Source organism: Gossypium hirsutum, chromosome D06 (genome assembly GCF_007990345.1).
Source record: "Gossypium hirsutum isolate 1008001.06 chromosome D06, Gossypium_hirsutum_v2.1, whole genome shotgun sequence".
Taxonomy (NCBI): domain Eukaryota; kingdom Viridiplantae; phylum Streptophyta; class Magnoliopsida; order Malvales; family Malvaceae; genus Gossypium; species Gossypium hirsutum.
This window is the reverse complement of record NC_053442.1, coordinates 27,137,253-27,162,347: the sequence shown is the minus strand read 5'-3', so window position 1 is coordinate 27,162,347 and position 25,095 is coordinate 27,137,253. Positions and strand designations below refer to the sequence as shown.

Sequence of the window (25,095 nt, the reverse complement as noted above, 5' to 3'; positions counted from 1 at the left end):
TTTCTGCCGTTTGATGAATTTGATGTTATCTTGGTTTGGATTGGTTGACGCGCATGATGCGGTTGTGAATTGCAAAAGCAGACTATTGATTGAGGTGCGGAAATAACGAAGTAATCCGAGTTGAGTCTACAGACTTGGAGGGGATGCCAGCTGTAATATCAGCAATGTTGGCCCAGAAATATGTAAGAAAAGGGTGCGAAGCATACCTTGCGTATGTACTGGATGACAAAGAATTAGACAGAAACCCGAACCTGTGCCGGTGGTTTGTGAATACCCGATGTTTTCCTGAAGGATTACCGGGTTTACCACCTGTTCGGGAGGTAGAGTTTGGTATTGAGCTTGTACCTGGGACTATGCCGATTTCGATAGCTCCGTATCGTAGGGCACCAACCGAGTTAAAAGAGTTGAAAGCTCAGTTGCAAGAATTGACGGATAGAGGTTTTGCTCGACCAAGTTTCTCACCTTGGGGTGCACCAGTATTGTTCGTGAAAAAGAAGGACGAACCATGAGGTTGTGCATTGACTATCGTCACTGAATAAAGTGACGATAAAGAACAATATCCGTTGCCGCGCATCGATGATTGTTCGACAACTGAAGGGAGCCACAGTGTTCTCAAAATAGATTTGAGATCGGGCTATTATCAGTTGCGAATTCGAGAATTAGACATACCCAAAACTGCCTTCAGGACGAGATATGGTCACTACGAGTTCTTAGTGATGCCGTTTGGGCTCACAAATGCCCTGCGGTATTTATGGATTGATGAATCGGATCTTCAGACCATATTTGGATCGGTTCGTAGTTGTGTTATTGATGACATCTTGGTCTATTCAAGAGATGAGACCGAACATGCTGAGATCTGAGGCTAGTGTGCAAATTTTGCGGGATAAGCAGTTATGTGCTAAGTTCAGTAAGTGTGAGTTCTAGTTAAGAGAGGTTAGCTTCTTGGGTCATGTGGTATCCGCATCGGGTATTCGAGCTGACCCGAGCAAAATTTTAGCCATATTTAACTGGAAGCCTCCAAGAAATATTACCGAAGTTCGGAGCTTCCTGGGACTCGCCGGTTATTACCGACGATTTATCAAAGGTTTCTCGATGATAGCCACACCAATGACGAAGCTACTTCAAAAGGATGTTAAGTTCGAATGGACGGAGAAATGTCAGAAAAGTTTTGATCAACTAAAAACTTATTTGACTGAAGCTCCAATTTTAGTGCAACCCGAATCAGGCAAAGAGTTTGTCATTTATAGTGACGCATCCCTACTTGGGTTGGGTTGCGTATTGATGCAAGAAGGTCGAGTTGTGGCCTATGCGTCGAGACAATTAAAGCCACATGAGAAAAATTATCCGACCCATGATCTTGAGCTAGCTGCCATCGTATTTGCTTTAAAATATGGCGACATTACTTATTTGGTGAAAAGTGCCATGTATTTTCGGATCACAAAAGTCTCAAATATTTGATGACTCAAAGAGACTTAAATCTGCGACAAAGACGTTGGCTTGAGTTGTTGAAAGATTACGAGCTTGTCATTGATTACCACCCGGGAAAGGCTAATGTGGTTGCGGACGCCTTAAGCCGGAAGTCATTGGTTGCTTTACGAGCAATGAATGTGCATTTGTCTGTTCTACCTGACAATGTGTTAGTTGCTGAATTAAAAGCCAAACCATTATTGATTCATCAAATTCGTGAAGCCCAGAAAGTTGATGATGATTGTTTGAGGTTCAGAAGTCGTTTGTGTGTTCCAAGGAGTTTGGAACTCATTTCGATGATTCTGAACGAAGCCCATTGTAGCCGAATGTCAAGTCACCCGGGGAGTACGAAAATGTACAACGATTTGAAACATTGGTTTTGGTGGCATGGTATGAAACGAGACATCTCCGACCTTGTTTCGAGGTGTTTAATATGTCAACAAGTGAAAGCGGAACATCAAGTGCCTTCAGGATTACTTCAGCCGATCATGATACCCGAGTGGAAATGGGATCGAGTCACAATGGACTTTGTGTCCGGACTGCCATTGTCAACAAGTAAAGGATACGATTTGGTTGTTGTCGATAGACTGACTAAGTCGGCTCACTTTATCCCCGTGTGTATGGATTTTCATTGGATAGACTAGTTGAATTGTACGTTTCTCAGATTGTGAGATTACACGGGTACCTATTTCTATCGTGTCGGATAGAGATCCGAGATTCACCTCGCGATTTTGAGGAAATTGCAAGAAGCTTTGGGTACCAAGCTGCATTTTAGCACTGCTTTTCATCCCCAAACCGATGTTCAATCTGAGCGGATAATTCAGATACTTGAGGATATGTTGAGATGTTGCATCCTCAAGTTCAGTGGTTCATGGGAACGGTATTTACCTCTGATTGAATTCGCTTACAATAATAGTTTTCAATCAAGTATTAAGATGGCACCTTACGAGGCTTTGTACGGTCGTAAATGCCGTACACCATTGTTTTGGACCGAGCTCGGTGAAAGTAAAATTTTCGGAGTTGATTTGATTAAGGATGCCGAACAGAAAGTAAAGGTAATCCGTGAAAGTCTGAAAGCAGCCACAGATCGTCAAAATCATATGCGGATTTGAAACGAAAGGACATTGAATATCAGGTGGGAGATAAAGTGTTCCTTAAAGTTTCGCCTTGGAAAAAGGTACTCAGGTTTGGCCATAAGGGCAAGTTGAGCCCGAGATTCATTGGGCCGTACGAAATCTCCGAACGAGTTGGTCCGGTTGCGTATAGATTGATTTTGCCCCCTAAGCTTGAAAAGATTCACGACGTCTTTCATGTTTCGATGCTTCGACGCTATCGATCTGATCCATCGCATATAATTAGCCCATCAGAGGTTGAAATTCAAGCCGATATGAGTTATGAAAAAGAACCGATGCGTGTCCTAGCTCGTGAAGTGAAAGAGTTGCGAAACAAAAGGGTTCCGTTAGTTAAGATGTTATGGCTCAAACACGGGATCGAGGAACCTACTTGGGAAACCGAGAGCTCGATGAAAGAACGATACCCAAACCTATTTACCGGTAAGATTTTCGGGGACGAAAATTTCTTAAGTGGGGGAGAGTTGTGACAGCCCAAAATTGACCCTAGTCGGGAAGTGGTTTCGGGACCACAAAACCGAGTCATAAAAATAATTGATTTCCATATTCTATGCTTATTATGTGTGTACATGAGTATGTGGAAGTTTCATTCTCCAATTTTGCCAATTGCATGAGAAATTATTAAATAGGGATTGATATGAGACATGGTGAAAATATGATAGGCTAATTTAAAATGGTCTATTAATGCATGTTGTGAAAATGATGGGTTTGCATGTCAAATTACCCAAAATTTGAGCTAGTGGTTGGCCATGCTATGGGTGGAAACATGTTGGGAACATGTTGGCCTAGTGAGGTATGTAGGAAAAAAATAAAATAAGGGGCATGGTCATAAAATAATGAAAAGGAGTATGATGAATACAAAAAAAAATGTGTGTAGTTGTTTCCCCCCCCCATTGCCGTGAGCTAAAGAAAAGAAAGGAGAAAATTTTTGTTCATCCTTTCTCATCTTCATTTAGCCAAAACTAGAAAGAAAAAAACAAAGAAAAAAAATGCTCATCCTTTGGTTCATCCTTGGCCAAAAATTTTAAGGAGGAAGGAAGAAGAAAGGTTGAAGAGGTTCGGCCATGCATGTAGCTAGGCTAAGGTATGTTTGATGATGTTCCATGAGATGCATGCATGTTTTAGTTGTTAGCTTGAGTTCTACCTAGCCCATGGTCTAAATCTTGCTATGTGATGGAAATGGCACTCGGCCATGGATGCATCATTCTTGGTTGATGTTTGATGTTGTGGTGATGAGGCATGAGGATGAGTTAAGATTCGGCCTAGGTGGAGTTTGTGTTAATGCCATTGCATGCTAAATATGAAGCTTGTTAATGATGCATGTGATGGTGGCTTGATGATTCTTGAACCTCCTTTTTAGCATTTTTGGAGTGAGCACATATGTGCATTGGTTGCTAAATGGAGAAGAATCGGCTAGCAAGTTGTGTGCTAAGGCCGAATATAACTTTTGCATGTTAATGAGCAATGCATGTGTTAAATTGATGGAAAGGGAGAGGATGCTTTACTAGTGTGTATATGTGTGTATTAGCCAAGTTTTGAACTTGAAACAAAAGGGTGTTTAGTCAATACAAGTGACCATACTTGTAGAATGTATTAAGTGTTGAAATCGGCCCCAAAATAGACATGCATATTCGGCCAAGGGGGAAAAATTAGCTAAAATGTTGAGTTTGATTCATGATTCCGTACATATGTGACTTTAATGTCTAATGTATAAATATGGGCTAAGTGCCTTGTGTTCCTCTTTTCGATGCTCAAATGATTAAATCAATTTATTTGTTTAATTAAGCTCAAGAGCAAAGGGGAACTAAATCCGATAAAGGGAAGGAAAAAGTGGTCGAATAGCTATCGGAATCGTTCGACAACACCCGAGGTAAGTTCTTGAGTAAAAGAGCTTAAATTATGATGTGATTAGATCATGTTTTGAGCAAATTAAAATCATGCTCTTTGTGTGGCTATTGAGCCGAATTTGCAAGAATGATAAATGTCTTGTGTTTGAGTTTTGCTAACGAAAATGAAATACGAATGGGCCATGATTTATTGTTAAATGTGCATGGTTATTTGAATGCTGTCCGGGCTAAGTCCCGAAGGCTTGTGCTAAGTAACAATATCCGGACTAAGATCCGAAGGCATTTGTGCGAGATACTAATTCCGGGCTAAGCCCGAAGGCATTTGTGCGAGTTACTAAATCCAGGTTAAGTCCCGAAGGCATTTGTGCGAGTTACTAAATCCGGGTTAAGTCCCGAAGGCATTTGTGCGAGTTACTAAATCCGGGTTAAGTCCCGAAGGCATTTGTGCGAATTACTATAACCGGGCTATGTCCCGAAGGCATTTGAACGAGGAGCTATATCCGGTTAAATTCCGAAGGTACGTGATTTGGGAATGAATGAACTTGCTGTAAAATTCCAGTTAATACTCTCGAAACATCCCAACATTGAGGTATGTTTCGTATGTGCTTGAATTTAGTTGAGCCCTTACAAATAAGTATTCGCTCAGTTGATAAACGAGCTACCGGCCTTTGGCTGAGTTGATCTTTTGTGTATGTACATAAGGGTTGATAATGTGAAGCAAGTACGATATCGTAAATTTGTGCATATGAAATTATCCGTTTAGCTATATGAATGCTATACTTTTGTTGTGCTGGAATTCCTTGCTCAAAACTTACTAAGCATAAATTGCTTACTCCGTTTCATTGCTCCTCTGTTTTATAGATTTGGTTCTCCAGCTATCGGACTCGGGATCTTGAAGTCAAAGTCGCCCACACTATCAAAGCCCCCCCTTTTGGTACAATTTTGGTTGAACTTCGAAATGGCATGTATAGGACTACCCGTTTGTTGTGGGTCGTGGACCCTTTGGACTTGTATAAATTTTGGATAGCCATACGAAAATGGCTTATATGTGTTTGAGTATAATGTTATAATCATTTGGTGTGGATATGCTTGACAAGGATTGGCCACGGGGATGGTTAATCACTTTCATAAATTGTGCTATTTATGCAAAAAGGGCTAGTTGAATCATGGAAACCATGAAATAGGTAAAGTCTACCTTAAAGGCAGATGCTGACAGCAGCAGTGATGTAGATTTGGAAAATCACTAAAAATAGTAGGAATGGAATTAAATAGTGAATAAATTATGTAAACAAACCTTGATGAATCTACTTTCATAGGAAAGTAACGAAACAATCATACGGACAGTATGTTAAGAGATATTCAGGTTCTCGTGAGACAGGGCCAGAACGGTTTATGGATTCCCTGTTCCGACTTTGGAAATTCATTATAAATTAACCAGAGATAATTAGGAGTCATACCATATATGTATAGATTCCTCTCTGAGTCTAGTTTCTATAGAAACAAACGGCATCAGTATTGGAGCCATGTACACGGAGATATCCAAGTCGTAATGCGCAAAGGTCAGGGTAGTCGATCCCTGTAACATGGGAGACTTTGACTAATAAACTATACTAATTGGCCCGACCAAAAATTCTAGAAAAAATATGAAGATGGGCATATGAGTCTAGTTTCAGGGAAAAATCACGAAACTGATTTTCGAGTTGTGAAACTCAAGATATGATTTTTAAAGCGACTAGTACGCAGATTGGCAGTGTCTGGGAAATATTTTTTATAAGGGGTTTAAAGTCTGTTAACACCTCGTGTTCGACTCCGGTGTCGATCTCGGGTTCGGGGTGTTACATAACCAGTTAACTTTTACTGGAAACTGTCAACACCACCGTCGCACCATTATAGATCTGTTAACATTTAACTATAATAACATAAAACCAAATAGGCTATAACATCATGATTAACATTTAATCCATTGTCAAAAGGAACGGTTATCAGGTTACTATTAAACGATTTAAACAGTCGAAATTTACTAAAATTAAAGCATGCATCTCATACAATTGCATCACCCAAGTATTTAAACCCGAGTTCGTATCACACAAGTGGCTCTGATGCCACTGTTGGATCGCCGGCACCCCTATGGCGCAGCGAAAAATAAAAATCTGACGATCCTAACCAGGGATCCATGTGTGAGGAACGAATTGGGGTGAAAGAGGTTGCGAAATTACCTAATGTTTATTCAGAGTAGACAGCAACACCTCAACAACGAGTAGTCTGATCTGCTGTCGAACCAAACCGCAATCTATCGTGATTCCGGCCTCTACGTAATCCACCCAGTTGACTACGAACGGAAGGAATCCCCAAAACAGTTTTGAGAGTTATTTTTCTTTGAAGGCTGCTAGACTTAAACAAAGAAAAACGGGATATATATATCCTTTTGTTTTAGGGGTTTTTTAAGAATTAAATAAATATAATAATATTTTAATCCGAAAATTATAATTACATTAATTATAATATAAGTTCGGTAAACCATATATTTATTTGAATTCTTATGCTAACCAAATTCATGTCCTCACTATATGTACAACAACCTTGTACATAATGTGTTGGAAATTTGATTAGCGAATTAAATTAATTCTATAATTAATTTAATTCAAGCGACCCCAAAAACAATACCAACTATGGTTTATTCCGTTCATTTCAACTATAGGGTGTGACCCTGTAGGTTCTTGTAACGTTAGCAGTAACACTAGAACGATTCTAATGCTACGAACAATGAGTGGCATCTAGCAATGCATCATTGCTACCTAAGTCACAAGAGATCATGATTCGACATAACCTTTTTATGATTAACCTTTATGCAATAATCCTTAAGCCCTTTATCTCTAGATTGTACACAAGTCATGGAATAGTCACACTTGCATTGTCCATTCCATGTTCCTTGATATCTTAAGCAGACTACGATATACAAATAAGTATGACATCTAATATCAACTTATTTGAGCATGGCCATGCATTTCAAGTCTCACTTAATCAAGTGGCCTAAGATATTACTCCCATTATGTAGGAGGGACTTATCCTATTCGACCAACCATATCCCTCTACATAGATTGTGGTATATCCAACATCAGTCTTTATAGAACAACCAGTTATGGTGTACGTTTGACTGTATCAAAATATACAACTCACGATGTTGGGATTATGATGATCTCAAGTCTGAGGATCATATAAATATTAATCATTATGAGTAATGTCGTGACAATTACATAATAATCCAAGAAACATACTCATAACGGGTCAGTCCAATATGTTGTTCTCTAACACACATATTCATGTAATGATTCTGACATTCCATATCAATGACAACTCTTTATCATCAATCAACTACACGTTAGTCTTAATGCATTGTCGTTGTCCTATCCAACAATAATACTTGACTAAGGAACTTTTAAGAATAATCATATTATTCTCAGGACATTATTATAAAACAGTTTATTTATATACACAGAAAAGAAACTGAAATAATAATGGTAACGCCTTATATTAATAAACATGATAAATCAAGTATGTTATTACAACCATCTCATGATTGATCTTTGGGCATACTCTAACAAAATCTTCGATTCATACATCTCAGGAAGTGTTGTTATGACCTTCTCAATGACCTCGCTATCTGCGAACTCTTCCCCAAGTAACTTGATGTTATTAACAACTGCCATAATCTTGTTTGCGTACTGCTTCACTATTTCAGCATGCTTTATATTCAAATTCTCAAAATCTCTCCTGAGATTAATGAGTTGTTGTTGTCTGGTCTTGTCCGAACCTTGAAACTTCTCCTTTAGTTTATCCCAAGCTTGTTTTGGGGTTTCGCACGCCATAGTACGTGTGAATATGACATTTGAGATGTCATTCTGTAAACAGGACATTGACTTGTATCTTTTAACTCACTTGTCATTGTGGTGTTTGATTTGTGCGACTATAGCGTTGTCCCTCAAAGGTGCAAGCTCAACATCAGTATTCACAATCTCCCACAAGTCATAAAATTATAGGTAGGTCTTCATCTTGACAACCCATATGTGAGAGTTCTCACCATTGAAAACAAACAGTGAAGGTGGTGAAAAGCTTGGGGAAGCCATGTTTAACACAGAAAGAACAATGATGACCCATAATAAGATAGCTATGATACCAATTGTTGGATTTTTGAAACTTAAGGAAGAGGGAATTGCAGAGAAGAAGTAACAAATTTAGCAACAAATTCATCTGCTAAACTTTTATTTATTTCACTCTCTTTTATGCACTAGTTTTGAACAATGGAATTGGAGTATTTATAACAAGAAAAGCTACTAAATAAGGAAAGAAATAACAAATATTTTATGCTAATAAATGACAAATATATTAGGCTAATAAATACTAAGTATTCTAGAAACAAAATCTATTCTGTAAACAAAACTTGCACACAAGCTCTTTAAAATCCAGTTGCTTCGCAGCTCGCATGTTATATTACAACCCTAGCTATGCTTCTGCCTTGCAAACCTAGCTCGCATCTTTTATTGCGAACCCAGTTCACCTCTATCTTGCGACCCCTACTCAGCAATCTGATGAGCTCGAATGAGTTACCACTTCGCAATAAAAATGCTTAAAGATGAGATTGTGCTTGGTAGTTGTTTGTTTTGTCGTTTCTTCCTTTTTGCTAAAGAATTGGTGGTTTTGATTTTCTATTGATTATGGGTGCTTTTTGCTTGTGATTTGAAAATTTCAAGCTGTGGTTTTCTAAAATGTCTTGGAGTCAATCAACTCATTCATATCAACAACAGAACAGTAAAGAAAGGAAACACAAGCCAACATTGCCATCTTCTTTCTGTTTAAGGCGGATTCATTGGCTAAGGGAGGCATTGGCAGCTCATGTCATCTGTGTTTGCAGCTTGGTGATCGGAATTTATAAGTTCTTGTATCTTTAGTAGCTGTTGTCGTATGCTTTTGTATGCTGTGTTTACTGCCTTTTTATTTTGCAGCTTATGTTGATCACCTCATGTGTGTCGTGGGCGCCATTTTGGTGGTTTCTGTGCGAGCATTTTCTTTGTTTTGGCTGAGTTTTTGTTTATTGCACTTTGACTCATCATCTTTTATTAATAAATTCTCTTTGACAAGAGAAAAAAAAGGATATTTGGTAAGAACCTTGTTTTGTCATGTTGATATTTTCTTAATAAAATTTTATTGTTTGATTGAGAAAAAAGAAGTAAATAAAAATAACTAAAAGCTTGCAAATATATATCCAATTATAAATTGAGTTACAAGTGACAGAATTAACAAAGCTTACATATGGAAATCCAAATTAATTAACAATGGGTGATGACCCCGGTATCATTTGCTGGGTTCTACACTACATCATCACTTGATTTTGGTATTGTCAATAAGTCGAAAGTAGCTGACTGAAAAGGAATGGAATTCACACCTGAAGCATCAAAGTAGCCAAGTCTATGTTAATAATGATATCCAAGTCTCTCTCTTTTTAGCAGCCAAGCGAGATCTCAGCTACAGTCATTGACTTAAAGTAAAGAGCATTGTTAAACCCTAAACTCACTCAAATTAACTTGCATGAATGGATATCACATAATTTCTTTCAAGCTTCTTCTCATGGGATATGTAATATATAGTGTGTATATATCCAAGTTCCAACCTAACACATAGTAGCCCATTATATCCCAGCACCATTTATAGCATTAACTATAACTAAATTGTTTATGGAGAAGGAATACAAGAAAGAAACTAATTGGACAAGGAAACCCCAACCTCTTGTTTGTTTGCAGAAGAAACCAAAAAAAGATTTTAGATGGTTGAAGAAGTTGTAATTAGTGTAGTACTAAACATGGGTTAGAGCTAGATTGATTGTGCATCCGTAATTTTCAACTGTCTTTTTCTGGCATGCAACTACTCCTTTGAATATCTTGCATCCTTTTTGGGAACAAATATCATCGCAGCACTCTACATAATCCTTTCTTTCTTCCCTTCTTCTCCCTTTATAGATATAAATATATATTTCATTCAGAGTTGATTTTCTGTCGTATCAATTACGATCCATGTCCAAATGCATATGTGTATATATGTACATACCAGGAAAGACGTAACAATGAGCTTGCCTCTTAATTAATATTAATATGTTGAAGTGTTTGACAAGTAGCATGCCATTGCCAACCATGAATCTCCTGTTATCTCTACTGCCTTTTACTTTTATCATTATCCTTCAATCATTCTTCTCGAAAGTTTTACCCTCCATATATGCATACGTTGATTTTAATAAAACAAAAGTCGTCGTGAAATTATTTTTAACAACTTTAGAGAATGCCAACACGTATTGGAGAGTCGTGCTGAATATGTGAATGCAAGCTTCATATATATAAAAATAATATAAAATGAGCTCAAAATCTTAATTTATAACTGAGGAATAACAATATGATTGAAGATGAAGAGTTAAATTCTATTTGAACAAGTAATTTAACAAAAACCATAAACCTAATATATGTATGCACATAAAAAGCAAAGGAGGCGAAACATGAGCAGCAGAAGTGGGAGAAATGAAGGGAATCGAGGAGAGTGGTCTAATAAATGTTGGATATTTCCTTGATTCCTTCATTTTTCTATGGCAGCGGTTGTCGACCCAGGAACACCCCTGGCCCCTTAGTCTAAACAATTCAAAGGAGATGGATCATCACGTGTCTTTGTTACACATATTATTAATTATAATATAAACAAACATGCTGTTTATATTAATAGCAGCTGCTGAGTGAGTGAGTGAGTGCATTGTCTAATTTCCATCATTTATCTTGCTTAATTATAGAGATGCTACATCCCATAACCATAACCAAGATAAATATATACACACACGACTTGTTGAACTTCGTTTGCTCTAGCCAGCAAATATATAAAATTGGTTCTGGTAGAAATATTCATTTACTTGTGAGCAGTAGAAAAACAAGCTAATTTGACTGGATCTAAGCTCCAGGACAAGAGGGCAATGGCGTAAATATCAGAAAAGGGATTTCTTATATGACTAAGCATATTGTTATTTTAGAATTAAATAAAAAGATTATAGTAAATAAATAAATAAAATATAAAGGACGTGGACAAAATATATAGTGTACCTTCAAAGTGAAGACCCATAGTAGGTGAGAGCTTCATAGATACACACCCTGCAAGAATCATGATATATGGTTTAAATCCTTCCTTTTCTTTCTTTCTTTCTTGTGCATGCTATTGCTAGCAAAGTAAGAAAACCAACCAGCTGCCTTCTATTCTTTTTTTTTTTAAAACACTTTTGTTTATGATATATATATATATATATAAGCAGCGAAACCTAATCGAAGAATTTGTTATTCAATACTTGTTTCTTTTTGTTTTTGTTTATCTTGTTTGCAAGTAAGCTACTTAGGTTTTCAACGTTGCTTGCTTCATTTCTGTTATTTGGGAAGGAAATTAATCGCCGTACTCTTTTTACTTCTCCTTGCTTGCTTCCTCCTTTGTCTATTGCCTATTGGTTTTTTTTTCTTTTTCAATTTGTTTTACAATATTATATATTTTATACAGGAGCAAATTAAATAGAAGAAAAGCAGAAATTATTGAAAGGAAAAAATAAGAATGGAAGGAGATAAGGGAAAGGAAGAAACGTTGCCACCAGGATTTCGGTTTCATCCAACTGATGAAGAGCTCATCACTTTCTATCTTGTAAACAAGATTTCAGATGCTAACTTCACTGGAAGAGCAATTGCCGACGTTGATCTCAACAAATGCGAGCCCTGGGACCTTCCTGGTACTTTAACCTACCTATATTTCCTTTGTTTACTTTCTCCATAAAACAAATATATAGATCCATACCTTCATACGTTTCGCATCTTTGAATCATGTTTAGTCTTCTGAAACAAATTATGAAAAGGCCAAATTCAGTTATATTTATGTTCTTTCTTCCAATATGGAAAGGCTGCAGCTATCAACATAGGTAAGTTCTATACATAACTTGCTTTCTTTAATCTCAGGAAAAATATTTTATTAAAGAAAAAGGAAGTTTACGACAAAATTAGAGTTGCAGTGTAAATTGCTTTTTTTGGTTTACCTACTGCTTTTCAAATTAAGAAGCTTGAATTAATGGATAAACTTGCATTATCATTTCTTCTAGCATATTATACTTACATGTATGTATATATATGTATATTCTTTAAGAAACAAAGAGATAATCTTTGCATATATATATAATAATTATTGTATGAGATGAGCTGACTACTGATATTGTATATATGATGGATCTTACCAAACCCTAATCTGGAGTGATCAACAGGGAAGGCAAAAATGGGAGAAAAAGAGTGGTACTTTTTCAGCCTTCGCGATCGAAAATACCCAACTGGTGTAAGAACAAACCGAGCAACCAACACAGGTTACTGGAAGACCACGGGAAAGGACAAGGAGATCTTCAACAGTAACAGTAGAGTCACATCAGAGTTGGTTGGGATGAAGAAGACCTTAGTGTTTTACCGAGGGAGAGCTCCTAGAGGGGAGAAAACCAATTGGGTCATGCATGAGTACCGTATTCACTCTAAATCATCTTTTAGAACTAACAAGGTACGGACCCCCTTCACCATCTGCCCATCTGCTACTTTTGATTTTACTATATATTCATTAATTACCTAATATTATATCAGTTCAATTCCTAATCTGACATTAATAAAGTCCATGCCATGCCCGTTGTAACTTCAGCAGGAGGAATGGGTGGTCTGCCGCGTGTTTCAGAAGAGTGCGGGGTTGAAGAAGTATCCGTCAGCCTCAAATCAATCCAGAGCTGCAGTGAATCCCTACAATTTAGATATAGGAGGAGGAAGTCTGTTACCAATGATGCAGGCGGAGAACTATCACTTGTCTATGGGAGCGGAACTTTCAAGGGTTCTAAGGGGTGGTCCTAGCTGTAGTGCCAATCTACCTATTCCATCCCAAATCAACTATCCAGTTCCAGGAGGGTTTACTATATCCGGACTAAATTTAAATCTTGGAGGAGGCTCCACGCAGCCTGTGATGCGACCAATGCAACCTCCCCAACCTCCACCAATGCTGCAGCACCAAGACGTTACGCCCTCTTTGATGAACACCGCTACTTTTGGCGCGGAGGGTGGCTATGGTGCAGAGATCACCACTCAGAATGCAAATGGGCCGACCAACAGATACTTGAGCATGGACCATTGCATGGACTTGGATAACTATTGGCCCACGTACTAATGGACAATGCAAAATCCAATGTCCCCAAGCATGCTTTTTGTTTTTAGTATTAGTCAGTGGTTAAGTTTGGTAGTATATGTTTTAAATTGGAATAGTTTGGGGAATTTAATGGGTCATCTTCTCATAGATAATAAGGAATTTATATGCTCTAGCCTAAAACTGGGCCTCTTTCTGTTTTTGTATGTCTCAACTCTCTCAATCATGGATGGTTGCAGAAAATGAATATCATCATCTGTAACCTACTTTCTTTTATAATCCTTTGCCACTACGAAATTTCGCCATAATTTATTTTAAACCATTCATCCTAAATACGAAAGTTCACAGAATGAATCTAATCTTTAAACACAGTTGCCTCATCGCTCCTTAAGATCTCGTTTTGAACAAAAATGAAAAAAAGAAAGCACATGCAAATTGACAAACAGCTAACAAAGCCAAAGCCGATGGCATAATTATGAATGGAAAATCAAAATAAGAAATCAATAATAATTATTAACCTTTAACACTACCATACATCTCATGAGTTCTGCTGCTTAAAGTATGACTTCTTTCCATTGTGAATCTAGAAGTATAAATAAATAAAATTATACCCCTAGCATGAGATATCTCAAGATTCGAGGGGTTCTACATCCAACAAAAAGAGGGAAAATAGAAGTTCTGATTCCCGTAGTTTCAAACTCAATATCTGCACCAGCACCAGCCTGCACAAAAATGTTTACAGCCATAGAACCAGTATAACCCGAATGCTCAAGGTACACATAGACGCAGCAGGTCTCAATAATCAACAACTTGAATAACTTGTACACACAGCTAATACATATAATTTGGGGATCTGCACTCAACCACTTGTTAATAATCAATAACAGTCGCTGTAGACTATTTTGAAGCTAATACATATAATTTGGACAAAAATAACACCATAATACCAACTGAGATTTCCAATTTACAGTTCCGGTATTGAAGATGACTCCAACAAAGAGAAATTCTAGATAAAGAAAACAATTACTTAAAAGGTTGTAGGGACAAACAGCACCAAAGTCTCCCCTTAAAAGTAGTAACTCTGTCTAATGAAACTTTCATAGCTAAGGCCCATAACATTTTTGAGTTCTTTCAGCTGAAGAAATAATTACTACAACCGGCAAATAGCAGATTACAATTTACGAAGTTCTCTTAGAAAATTTTGTCATAAGAAACTCCAAAAGAATGCCACATGGGCATAGCACAATGAGCCAAGCAAACTTAGTACCTTCATCAACTCATTCATTTTCAAAGAGACCTCAAACTTTGCCTTCAACAATTCCTCCTATTGAAATAAAATAATATAGTTAGAAATATGGTTGAGGACCATCATCTAGTGCAAGTATGATATTGCACCTTGTTAACCTTAACCTACCTCAACAAATTTAAGAGCTACATCCGCTTTTGCTATGGCGTTCTTCTGCTACTTATTGATTTTTCTTATACTGTAGACATGATTACAACATAGGACGTGAACCATAAGAAAAGCATTCGTGTATATATATTGATGGCAAAGCATAGCGACAACAAAATTGCAATTCCACATACTTCAGCAAACTAAAATAGAAGAAGAAACTTACAATCTCTAGCTGGACAACCAGAAGTCACATTAAAATGCTGAAAAATGAGCTTCATTAATCCGTAAAACTAGGAAGACCTTTAATTAACAGCGATCTGTTTCTGAAATTTAAGAGCCTCTGCACGAGCCTTTTGCAGCTGCTCCTCAGCTTATGAGGTTCCCTTTTTCTGAGAAACAACAAAGTATAGCCTTTAGCAATGGAATAGAGGGTTAGCCATGTGTCTTTGAAGTACGCTGCTCTTCTTCTTCTTCTTTTTTCAAAAATAAGTTAGAGGAAAATAGAAACCTGAAGAGATGATAATTCAGTGTGCAAGGACGCAATGCTGTCAGATTTCTTGAATAATCCTGTCTTCCCGCTTTATCATCTCATCCTTGGTTTTCAATTCTAGAGATGTCTCTTCAACATTTGATTTTGTATACGAGGAAAAAAAAACAAGATTTGTAATTAGCCAAAAAAGATGAACATAAATCTACATTTAAGAAAAAAAACGAAAATTGAAGCTTAAACTACTCTAATAACTAATAAAACTAGAATGAAATGAAATGTTGAATAGAAGTGGATGAGCGAAAGCATTTCAAGTTGCCATAAAAAGGAAACGAAGTCCTAAAGTCAGAAAAAAATAGAAAGAATGATAACAGTAAGCAGTGAAGTGGGGAATGGGGAAAAGGAAGACTAACCAAGAAGACGGATGTTAGACATGAGTTGATCCAACGCCAAGTTGAGAGAAGTGGAAATGGAGGCGTCCGATGCAAGCAGTGGCTCCATTGAGACATCATTTCTGATATTGGTGAAAAGTAGAGGGAGAAAATGACGAACTTTGAGTTTGAGGCTGCCATCCGGCGATTACGAAGCCGCCAACACTCGCCGGGGAAAGGAAAGGCAAGAAGAATCAAGGAACGAATACATCAAATATTTGAATTGGCATTGTCCATCTCCACACGATTGGGTTGGGCTATTTTCTGTGTTTCGGATAACATCCAGCCCCAATCACATTGGACTATACGCAAATGTGTACAGGTTGGCCCAACTTTCAGCTCCCAATTTCAGTGATTGACTTGACTGACCCTAACGCTTTTATAGTAACATAAATCAAATAATTCTCTTTATTAACTTTACAAAAACCAAAAAATCATTTTAACTTTTAATTTAATCTTTTATCTCTTTTGCCCTTAAATTTATATTGTTTGTCAAATCACTCCAATATAAATGGAAAAGTTAATGACGGTTAATTTTGTTGACGTGTCATCCACATGAAAGTCTATGTGTAATTACATTAGAAATTATTATTTTTTAAATAAAAAATATTTTTTATAATTATTATACATTTTAATAATGTTAATTTTTTTATCTTTTTTATATTTTTTGAATTATTTATATTTAAAAAATTAATTAATTGCTAACTTAGCATCCATGTGGCAATCCACTTGTATGTCACGTCATCAAAGTTAGTAGACGTTAACTTTTTTATTCATTTTGGGATAATTTAACAAATAATGTAAGTTTAAGGGTTAAAAAAAGTACAAATTTAAAAATAGGGCTAAAATACCTATTTTTGTAAAATTGAAACGCCAATAATGTCATTGCCTTACAGAAATTGGTTTAGTCCTTCTACTAATAAAAAAAATCAATTAGAGGTAGCATTTGCTAGTTAAAAAATATCATTTATGGTAATGAAGTTGATATTTTAAAATTTTTTATGGTTTGTACTTCTTATTTGGAGTTATGCTGTAAATGAAAAAAATAATTTCTATGTCATTTTTTTAACGGTAAACATTAAATCGGATATACTTTGGCATTATTTTATTCTTTTTTAATAGCAAAGGGTTTAAATTGATACATTTAATTATGAGAAACTAATTTGATCTAGTCTCTATAATTGAGGTACTTTTGTGTAAATTGTGGTTGTGCAGGCTAAGCAAGAAAAATTGACAATTTAAATTGAGGTATTTGAATGGTTTAAGTAGTACAAATTTAAAAATAAAATAATTTTTTATTTAATTTATAATTAATTTTAATTTTTAGGATTTAAAATAAAAATTATATATTTAAAATAGAAAAAATAATTTAAAGTTTATATAATTTTTTTAAAAAAATTATGTAAGAATTATTAATTATTAATTATTTTTTATTTACTTGAAAAATTATTTTAACAAATTTTATTTTTTAAATTTTCAAAACTTCAAAATTAATATAAAAACTCGAGAACAAAAATTAAGTAAACTATCATAAACTATTCGAAAAAATCCAAAAAAAAAAAAACTACCAAACTCACCCCTTGTGCATTACACAGAAATAGTGACAGGCATTAGCCATAGATAGTTTGTGGAGTAGAGTCTCCTGTATTGTATTGCATTTGGATGATCATACGTTTTAATTCCAACGTGGGCTTCACTCCATCATTGTTGTCATGAATTCATGATCAGATTTTTCTTACATCTACATCTACATGCAAGGTTTAGCTGATGGAGGCAGATGTGTTCTCAATTTTCCTAATTTGAAATGCAAACGAGGGCTAAATTAGAAGGATAAGACATTTTTTTTAATTTAGCCTTTAGGCCGGTTTTAAAATTAATTAGAAAAATAGGTCAATTTTAGGAGAGAGAAAGTGAAAGCACGTCTAGCTGTTAGGGCTTTTTAAATTTTTTAGATTTTAAGGTTTAGGGTTTAGGGTATTTTAAAAGTGTTTAGGGTTTGCGACTAAGACGACAAAAATTTCTTAGGTAGTTTTGAGGGGTTGGGGATGTGATAACGCGTTTTAGCACGCATACATTTCATATGTCATGGTGGGATAGGACCATTACCTTAGAAACCCATCGTGGGGAAATCAAGTTTCGGGGTAATAATGCTTGATATGATCAGGGGTTGAAATCTAGGTGGAGATCCCAATTGGCGGTCGTGATGTGGTCACAGGTTCAAGTATAAACAGGGGGGCTAGGTGACAGTCATTACGCGGTCAGGAGTTCAAGCTTTTTGGATACCCGCAAATAATGCCCTATATATATCATACATAAGATTGATGTCATAATCATACAGAAAAACTTTGGGAACTTCCAGTGTAATTAACATAATTTTTTTCAATATTTCCAAGCAGCTGATATCTTTAACCTTTCATTCTTGTTCGAAGGTTGACACCAAAGTGGACATAAGAGGGCTCTTAGGTGGAGAGCGGATGTTCTGACACAGTAGAGGTCAAACTCGGGTCGGCGTGGCAACAGTTGTAGTTATTAATGGGTTGCGAAATAACGACAACTATCGTCGCCCTAAAATGAGCATCACCTTTACTGTATCGCAATAGGCGCTCCCCACTTGAGAGGCCTCTTGCATCTACAATGGTGTCGGCCTTTGAATAAAAAGGAAGGTTAAAGGTACCGGTCACCTAAAAATGGAAAAAAATTACACCGATTATAGCAGGAAGCCCTAGATTTTTTTCGGATGAATATGTCATCAAACTTCTGGATGGTATTTATAGGGCATCACTTTCGGGTATTCGAAAAAATTGAGCTCGTGGCTGTGTAACAACCGTCCATTGGCTCCCCAGTTATACCCCGATCCATTACCGCATAACGACTGTTGATTGAAACCTCCATGTCGACTTCCACCCTTGATTGTAGAAAGCAAAATCACCCCATAATCGACTTCTCTAGTATAGGTTTCGGAGGCAATTACCCCAACAGAAAATTGTAGCAAATGTACCATTTTGGTAAATAATCTCATGGGCATACCATTTAAGTTATTAATTATTTTTTGTATTATTGAGGTAAAAAAGCCAAACTGATATTTTTTATCCACAAAACTTTAGTTTTACATATTTTACTATCTATATTATTCCTTTCAACTTAAAACTTAATTTTAATTTATTTTATTAATTTATTTGTAATTTTGTACATATGCATATTATTAATTTATTATAATTTTTATACTGAATATGAAAATAAATTTGTATACTAGTAGGCAAGGACAGATAAGGATTTTACTCCAAGGGGCGAAACTTCTAAATCCAAATGACTATCTCTTTTTCAATGTATGCTACCAAGTAAGTTGATAGAAAATCATCCTCCATTCTATTGCGAAGCCTTGTCTTCACGATTTTCATGGCTAAAAATGCTCGTTCGGTTGTTGTAGTAGACACAAGAAGAGTTAACACAAGACGAATAATTCTATCAAGAAGAAGATAAATACTTAACTTATTTATCTTAGCTAGCACTAGACACAAATCGGCAACTGTAGAAGCTTTTTGCAACTCCGTGCTTTGATAAGCATCAAGTTGAAAATGCTCCAAATGAATCTTTATGTAACAGCCCGTTTTCAGTGGTGTCTGAAATAGTGATTTCAGGACCACAATTTTGATGAGTAAATTATTATTTTATTATTTATTTAATGTCTACAAGAATATATTAAGGCCGTATTAAAATTTCGTTAGGAAATTTTGATGTTTAAATGGTTAATTAAGTGAAAAAGACTAAATCGTAAGAAGTGTAAAAGTTGAGTTCTATTAGTTAAAGGATTCTAATGGCTATGAAATCTTAAAATAAGGGACTTAAATGGTAAATATACGATTTAATAAATTAGTGGAAAAATATGGACACGGATTTGATGTTTTGTTTAGTTATTAACCAAGGTTAAAATAGTAAATTGATAAATTAACCTAAACTAAATAAAACAAAAAATTGTATCATCTTCCTCACTTAGTCTTTCCACCAAATTTGAAGAAGTAAATAGCCATTTTTAGGGCTTGAAGGTTTGGCTAGCATAGGTGTTTTCATGTAAGTGAATTCAATCCTCATTTTTAATGATTTTTTTTATGTTTTTGAGTCCGTTTTAACTTAATCTAGCTAGCTCGGGGGTTAATTTTTAAAAATTTTAAAGGTTTAGGGACTTACCATGAATGATTTTGAATGAGTTTTGATGTTAATTGATAGATTATGAATCCTTGTTGAAAAATAAACAAGTTTTGTTAAGTGATTTTTTGATGAATTTTAGAAATAGGGATTAAATTGTTAAATGTATAAATCCTAGGGTTTTGTTTTGAATTTTTGATAATTATGAGTTGCTTTAAGGTCCTTTGCAACATGGGTTAGATTGGATTTAAATTAAAATGGTTAGATTTTAAGTTATTAGCTTAAGGACTAAATTGTGAAAAGTTAAAATATTAAGGGCATATTGGTAATTTTGCATAAATATGAAATATGGATTAAATTAAATACTAGGTAAACCACGTTCGGACTTAGATCGAGGAAAAGCTAAAGCTTCGAATTAGTTCGACCATATTACTATGCCCTAATTATCGAGGTAAGTTCTATGAACTATAATCATTTTAATATTAATTAAATTGAATGTTCATTATGTTGATTTAATATAAACGAACTTATATATATGTATCAATGCTATAACAAATTGATGGATATTGAGTCCCAATTGAACCTTAAGAATTCTTAGGATACAAATGACATGTCATTAGGGATTTCATGTTTCTAGTGTTAGTTTTGAATGTCCTACCGATGGCTAAGATCTTGCATTTGCTGTGGATTCTACACAACTTGTGTGAGCAACATCGTGTAACTTATATTTGACCCACAGCTCGTGTGAGCAGACCCATTTCACGGCTCATGTGAGCATTGATGTAAAGAAAATGTTACGATTACATGTCAAGGCACACTTTGTGTGAGCTTTCCCGAGTATCCGATATAATTCTAGATGGTTCAGCAGGTAAGAAAATGGAATGAAATGGTAAGTATGCAAATGGATTGAATCATGAATTTATGAAAGGTTTTATGAACTAAATGATGTTAGTACATATGGAAATTTACATATCTTATGAATGATTTCATCTGATTCATGGACAAGTATACTAACATGTGAGATGGTGATGTTGTTTAGGCTTTTACTAAGCTTATGGCATTGGTGATGAATTATGTTGTAACACCCCTAACTTGTATCCGTTGCCCGAATAGGGTTTCAGAGCATTATCGAATAAACGTTACCTAAATTATTCAATTTAAAACATTTCAATAATCACAACATAATCCATCAGTAAGTATGCATACCGTCCCTTATTCAAGCCCTCGAGGCCTTAAAATCAATTTAAAAACGATTTGGGACTAAATCGAGAACATTTGAAAATTTTAGGAAATAGTTAGAAAAATTTCAACTGCAGAGATCACACACCTGTGTGGTCAGGCCGTGTGCCTCAGAAGCTCGTATGGCCGGGCCGTGTGTCTCACACGCTCGTGTGGCCAGACTGTGTACCTCACATGGCTGAGACACACGCCCGTGTCTCAGGCTGTGTAACTCTCTAACTTGGGCCACACACCCATGTGTGTTGCCTATGTGTGACACACGCCCGTGTGACCAGGCTGTGTGCACCCAAAAGTACATTAAAACTCAAGTTTACCATTTCCTACTTATTTGGGCACTAAGCAACTCAATTACCAATCATTTAACCTATTCAGAACATGATCAAACATACTCAAAACATGCCAAAACAATCGTCTTAAGTGCCTAACCAATGTACCCTCATTGGTACCGCAAATTATACCATCAAAACATTTCATCCATGCATCATTCAAATCAAAGTTTTAAACATGCCAAAATCAATCATTTTAGCCTAGCTTATAACTACTAAAACATAACTTAAATTTACACACACCTAATAAGCATTGGTTCAAAACAACATGCCAAATTATAGCTCCAAACACAAACATATGCTCAATCCAACATTATACTTATAACTCTACTACAAACCATTCACAAAATAACTATCAATTTAAGACATCCTAGGTACATGCCATCACAAAAGGTAAACTTCACCACATTTGAGATCGAGATCGTTGTTTGATGCTAAGTCGGTGATCAAAAGAGAAGTACCTAACCTGCGTACGAAAAACAAAATCGTACGCTGATTAAAACTCAGTGATATTTCTATAATCCGAACATTTAAAGACATAAAGATACATGAATGCTCAATTTGAATTTTATAATCACATTACTATCTAACAAGCAATTGTAATCTATCACCATCTCAATTTCATCCATAATACCACATTATATCGTTATTTGCTCAACTTCACAAATATTCTTCTATTAGTTAGTTTAACATATAACTCAATTAATATCACTTGCTATAAAAATAGCTTTTCATAGATCATTCAACATTTCGTTTTAACAATGGCATAAACCAACTATATTTAATCCATGAGTACATTACTCATATATCTCATTTATGATCACAGCATTTCCACCTTTCGTATATCAATCCACTTTTCCATTTCCAATTCATATATTTTGTCATTTCAATATCGATCATAGAACTTTATTATTTAATTACGCCTATTAAAACGACTCGGACTCAGACGGATACACGGGTCCAACCAACACACCAGTTTGGCACCCAGTGCCTCATCAGATAAATTCGAATTAATAACTGCGCCCAGCGCTATATAAATTAACACCTAGTGTCTCATTAGTTAAACCAAAGCAAATTGGCACCCAATGCCTCATCGACTCGAAGTCAAAGAAATCCTTGAACTCTTCATATCTTATGGCATGCCATCTATATTTGACTCAGCCCGATACATTTAATAGGGTTTCATTTCACTTTTCAAATACAACCAATATCTAATTCTTATATTTGCACATCATCACATTTACATATATATTCATTTCAATTCAAATAATCAATACATTCATAATGTATATACTAATTCAATCCATTTCAATCAACTATCAAAGTGCCAAAAAAAAGACTCACCTCAACCACTTACCATATGCATTAAATCAAAATACAACAATTAACAACTAGGTCCGGATTTATAGAAATACAAACCTTGGATTTCGAGCTATTCGACATCGATTTTATCCTTCCCCTTTTAGTCGAGGATTCCGGTACAACGTTAGCTACGAAATTAAAACAATTAAAATACATCAATACAACACAATTCAATTCCACATTGAATATTTCAATTTTTACTCAATATTTGCTTAAATTCAAATTTAGTCCCTAAACCGAGACTAGTTTTTATTCTTCACATTTAATCCCATATTTTTATACTAATTTAACTTTAAGATAAATTTAGCTTTCTATTTTCAATTAAACCCCTAAATTTCAAAATTTTTCACAATTTAGTCCCTATTACTCAAAATTTACAATTTGTTTTACAATTTAATCCTTTTTCATTTCTAGCTTAAAAATCTATCAATTTAATCTCTAATACTAAAACTATTCAACATTAACAACATTTAAAATCTTAATCAATGCTAAAATTTCAACATGGTTCGAGTAGTACTGAACACCGAGATTCCATAAATATAAAAATTACAAGAAATGGACTAAATTGACTAACCAATTGAAGTTGAAACTTAGAAACTCTTAGGTGCCGTGCGTCCTTCCTTCTTTTCTTCTTTCTTTCTTTTATTTTGCCTGTCTTTCTCTTCACCTTTTTCCACTTACTTTCTTTTTATCTCTTTTATTATTTCATTTATTTTGTTTTTATCATATATCATATATCATATAATATATGTTTACATACTTTTAAATTTATTAACTATTATAATATATATCATATCATTAATTGTTTTAACCCATTTACCATCCACTTAAAGAAACAAATGTATAATTTCTTCTTTAGTCACTTTAATTATTTTTAAATCATAATTCAACTTCTACCTTATATGCAATTTAGTCCTTATACTTAATAACTTTTAATTTCACAAAATTCACTTAATCAAAATCTAATTAACTACACAACTAACTTCGTAAATATTTTTATTAAATATTTACGAGTCCTATTTATGAGAATGAAGTCTAGGGAATGCACTTTTTGACACCCCTAACTATAGGGTCATTACATATGTTAATCTTTAAATTGTATAAATGACAAGGTAAGTTATGTTTAAGTTTGTACGAGCTTACTAAGAACTCGTTGCTTACGTAGTTTCTTTCCTTTGTTTTATAGATTATCGGAAGCTTGATCGGTTGGAAGCTTGTTGGAGATCTATCACACTATCCAGCAGTCAATTCAGTAGTTTTTTAGTATTTTGGCTAAGGTTTATAATGGCATGTATAGGTTGTCGAAACCATTTTTTGAGTCGCTACTGATCTTTTATTGTGGTGTGATCAGATCACCTTCAAAATAATTTTAGGTCTGCGAATTTTGAGAAAACAAGGTCGGAAGTCAATTACGCACGAGGAAGGGTTAGCACCCTTGTAACGCCCAAAATTGGTATCAAATTGATTGTTTAATGTCTTAGTGTCGAAACTTTGAAAAGATTTTGAAATACGATCCTTTTATCTTGAATAAAATGAATTGGATAATAAGGCTCACTTACTTCAAGGAAATAAATTGTCACACTCAGTGAGTTAGAGTGCAACGTTTTAAATCCTCAAAATTAAGTTTGACTTTTAAAACCTATACATTTTGAGAAGGATATTCGATTCTTTAGGTCAGATGAGAAAATCGAAACCCAGTAAGTTAGGGTTCGATCTCACAAAATCCTAAATATCGAATATTGCCTTTATTTCCATTCGTTAGAAAAATCCTCGTTTCGAGAAAACAATATGTCATATCCAATGCATTAGGACACCATCTATCGAATTCCCAAAAATGAGCTTATTTGGAAATCATAGGTTTTATTACAAAAGAGATACTCGGCTATCTAAATTCATCGGAGAAATTGAGGCCCAGTAAGTTAGGGCACAATTCTCTCGAGAATCCTAAATAGTGTGTATTTTGACAAATTGTGAAATAAGATGATTCTAATGCTTTTATTGAAACACGAAAAAAAACGCATTGATTAAATGAACAATGAACCATGAAA

The 25,095-nt window shown here is 35.2% G+C and overlaps 1 protein-coding gene and 1 long non-coding RNA gene across 4 annotated transcripts; one reads left to right on the top strand and one right to left on the bottom strand.

Annotated features, from left to right (window-relative positions):
- Positions 1 to 12,018: 12,018 nt before the first annotated feature.
- Positions 12,019 to 13,947, top strand: LOC107902006 (protein CUP-SHAPED COTYLEDON 1). 2 transcript variants are annotated; one of them, XM_016828203.2, is made up of 3 exons: positions 12,019 to 12,236; positions 12,759 to 13,039; positions 13,175 to 13,947. In XM_016828203.2, exons 1-3 carry the CDS (start codon positions 12,065 to 12,067, stop codon positions 13,685 to 13,687), a joined length of 966 nt encoding a protein of 321 aa, XP_016683692.1. In that variant the 5' UTR covers positions 12,019 to 12,064; the 3' UTR covers positions 13,688 to 13,947. The 2 variants fall into 2 exon arrangements, with proteins under 2 accessions (XP_016683692.1, XP_016683693.1); XM_016828204.2 differs by having other exon boundaries at positions 12,029 to 12,236; positions 13,178 to 13,947.
- Positions 13,948 to 14,156: 209 nt separating this feature from the next.
- Positions 14,157 to 16,189, bottom strand: LOC107902005 (uncharacterized). Of its 2 annotated transcripts, XR_001685547.2 has the most exons (5): positions 15,960 to 16,164; positions 15,568 to 15,678; positions 15,283 to 15,448; positions 15,078 to 15,147; positions 14,157 to 14,987 (listed from the first exon to the last, which is right to left on the bottom strand). It is a non-coding gene; the product is annotated as an uncharacterized lncRNA (long non-coding RNA). The 2 variants fall into 2 exon arrangements; XR_005914582.1 differs by having other exon boundaries at positions 15,568 to 16,189.
- Positions 16,190 to 25,095: the final 8,906 nt, after the last annotated feature.

Excerpts from the sequence above, each read along its gene's own strand:
- LOC107902006 (XM_016828203.2), top strand. The coding sequence starts at position 12,065 with ATGGAAGGAGATAAGGGAAAGGAAGAAACGTTGCCACCAGGATTTCGG. Across the intron at positions 12,237-12,758 it reads CGAGCCCTGGGACCTTCCTG|GGAAGGCAAAAATGGGAGAA; the intron begins GTACTTTAACCT and ends AGTGATCAACAG. Across the intron at positions 13,040-13,174 it reads CATCTTTTAGAACTAACAAG|CAGGAGGAATGGGTGGTCTG; the intron begins GTACGGACCCCC and ends TTGTAACTTCAG.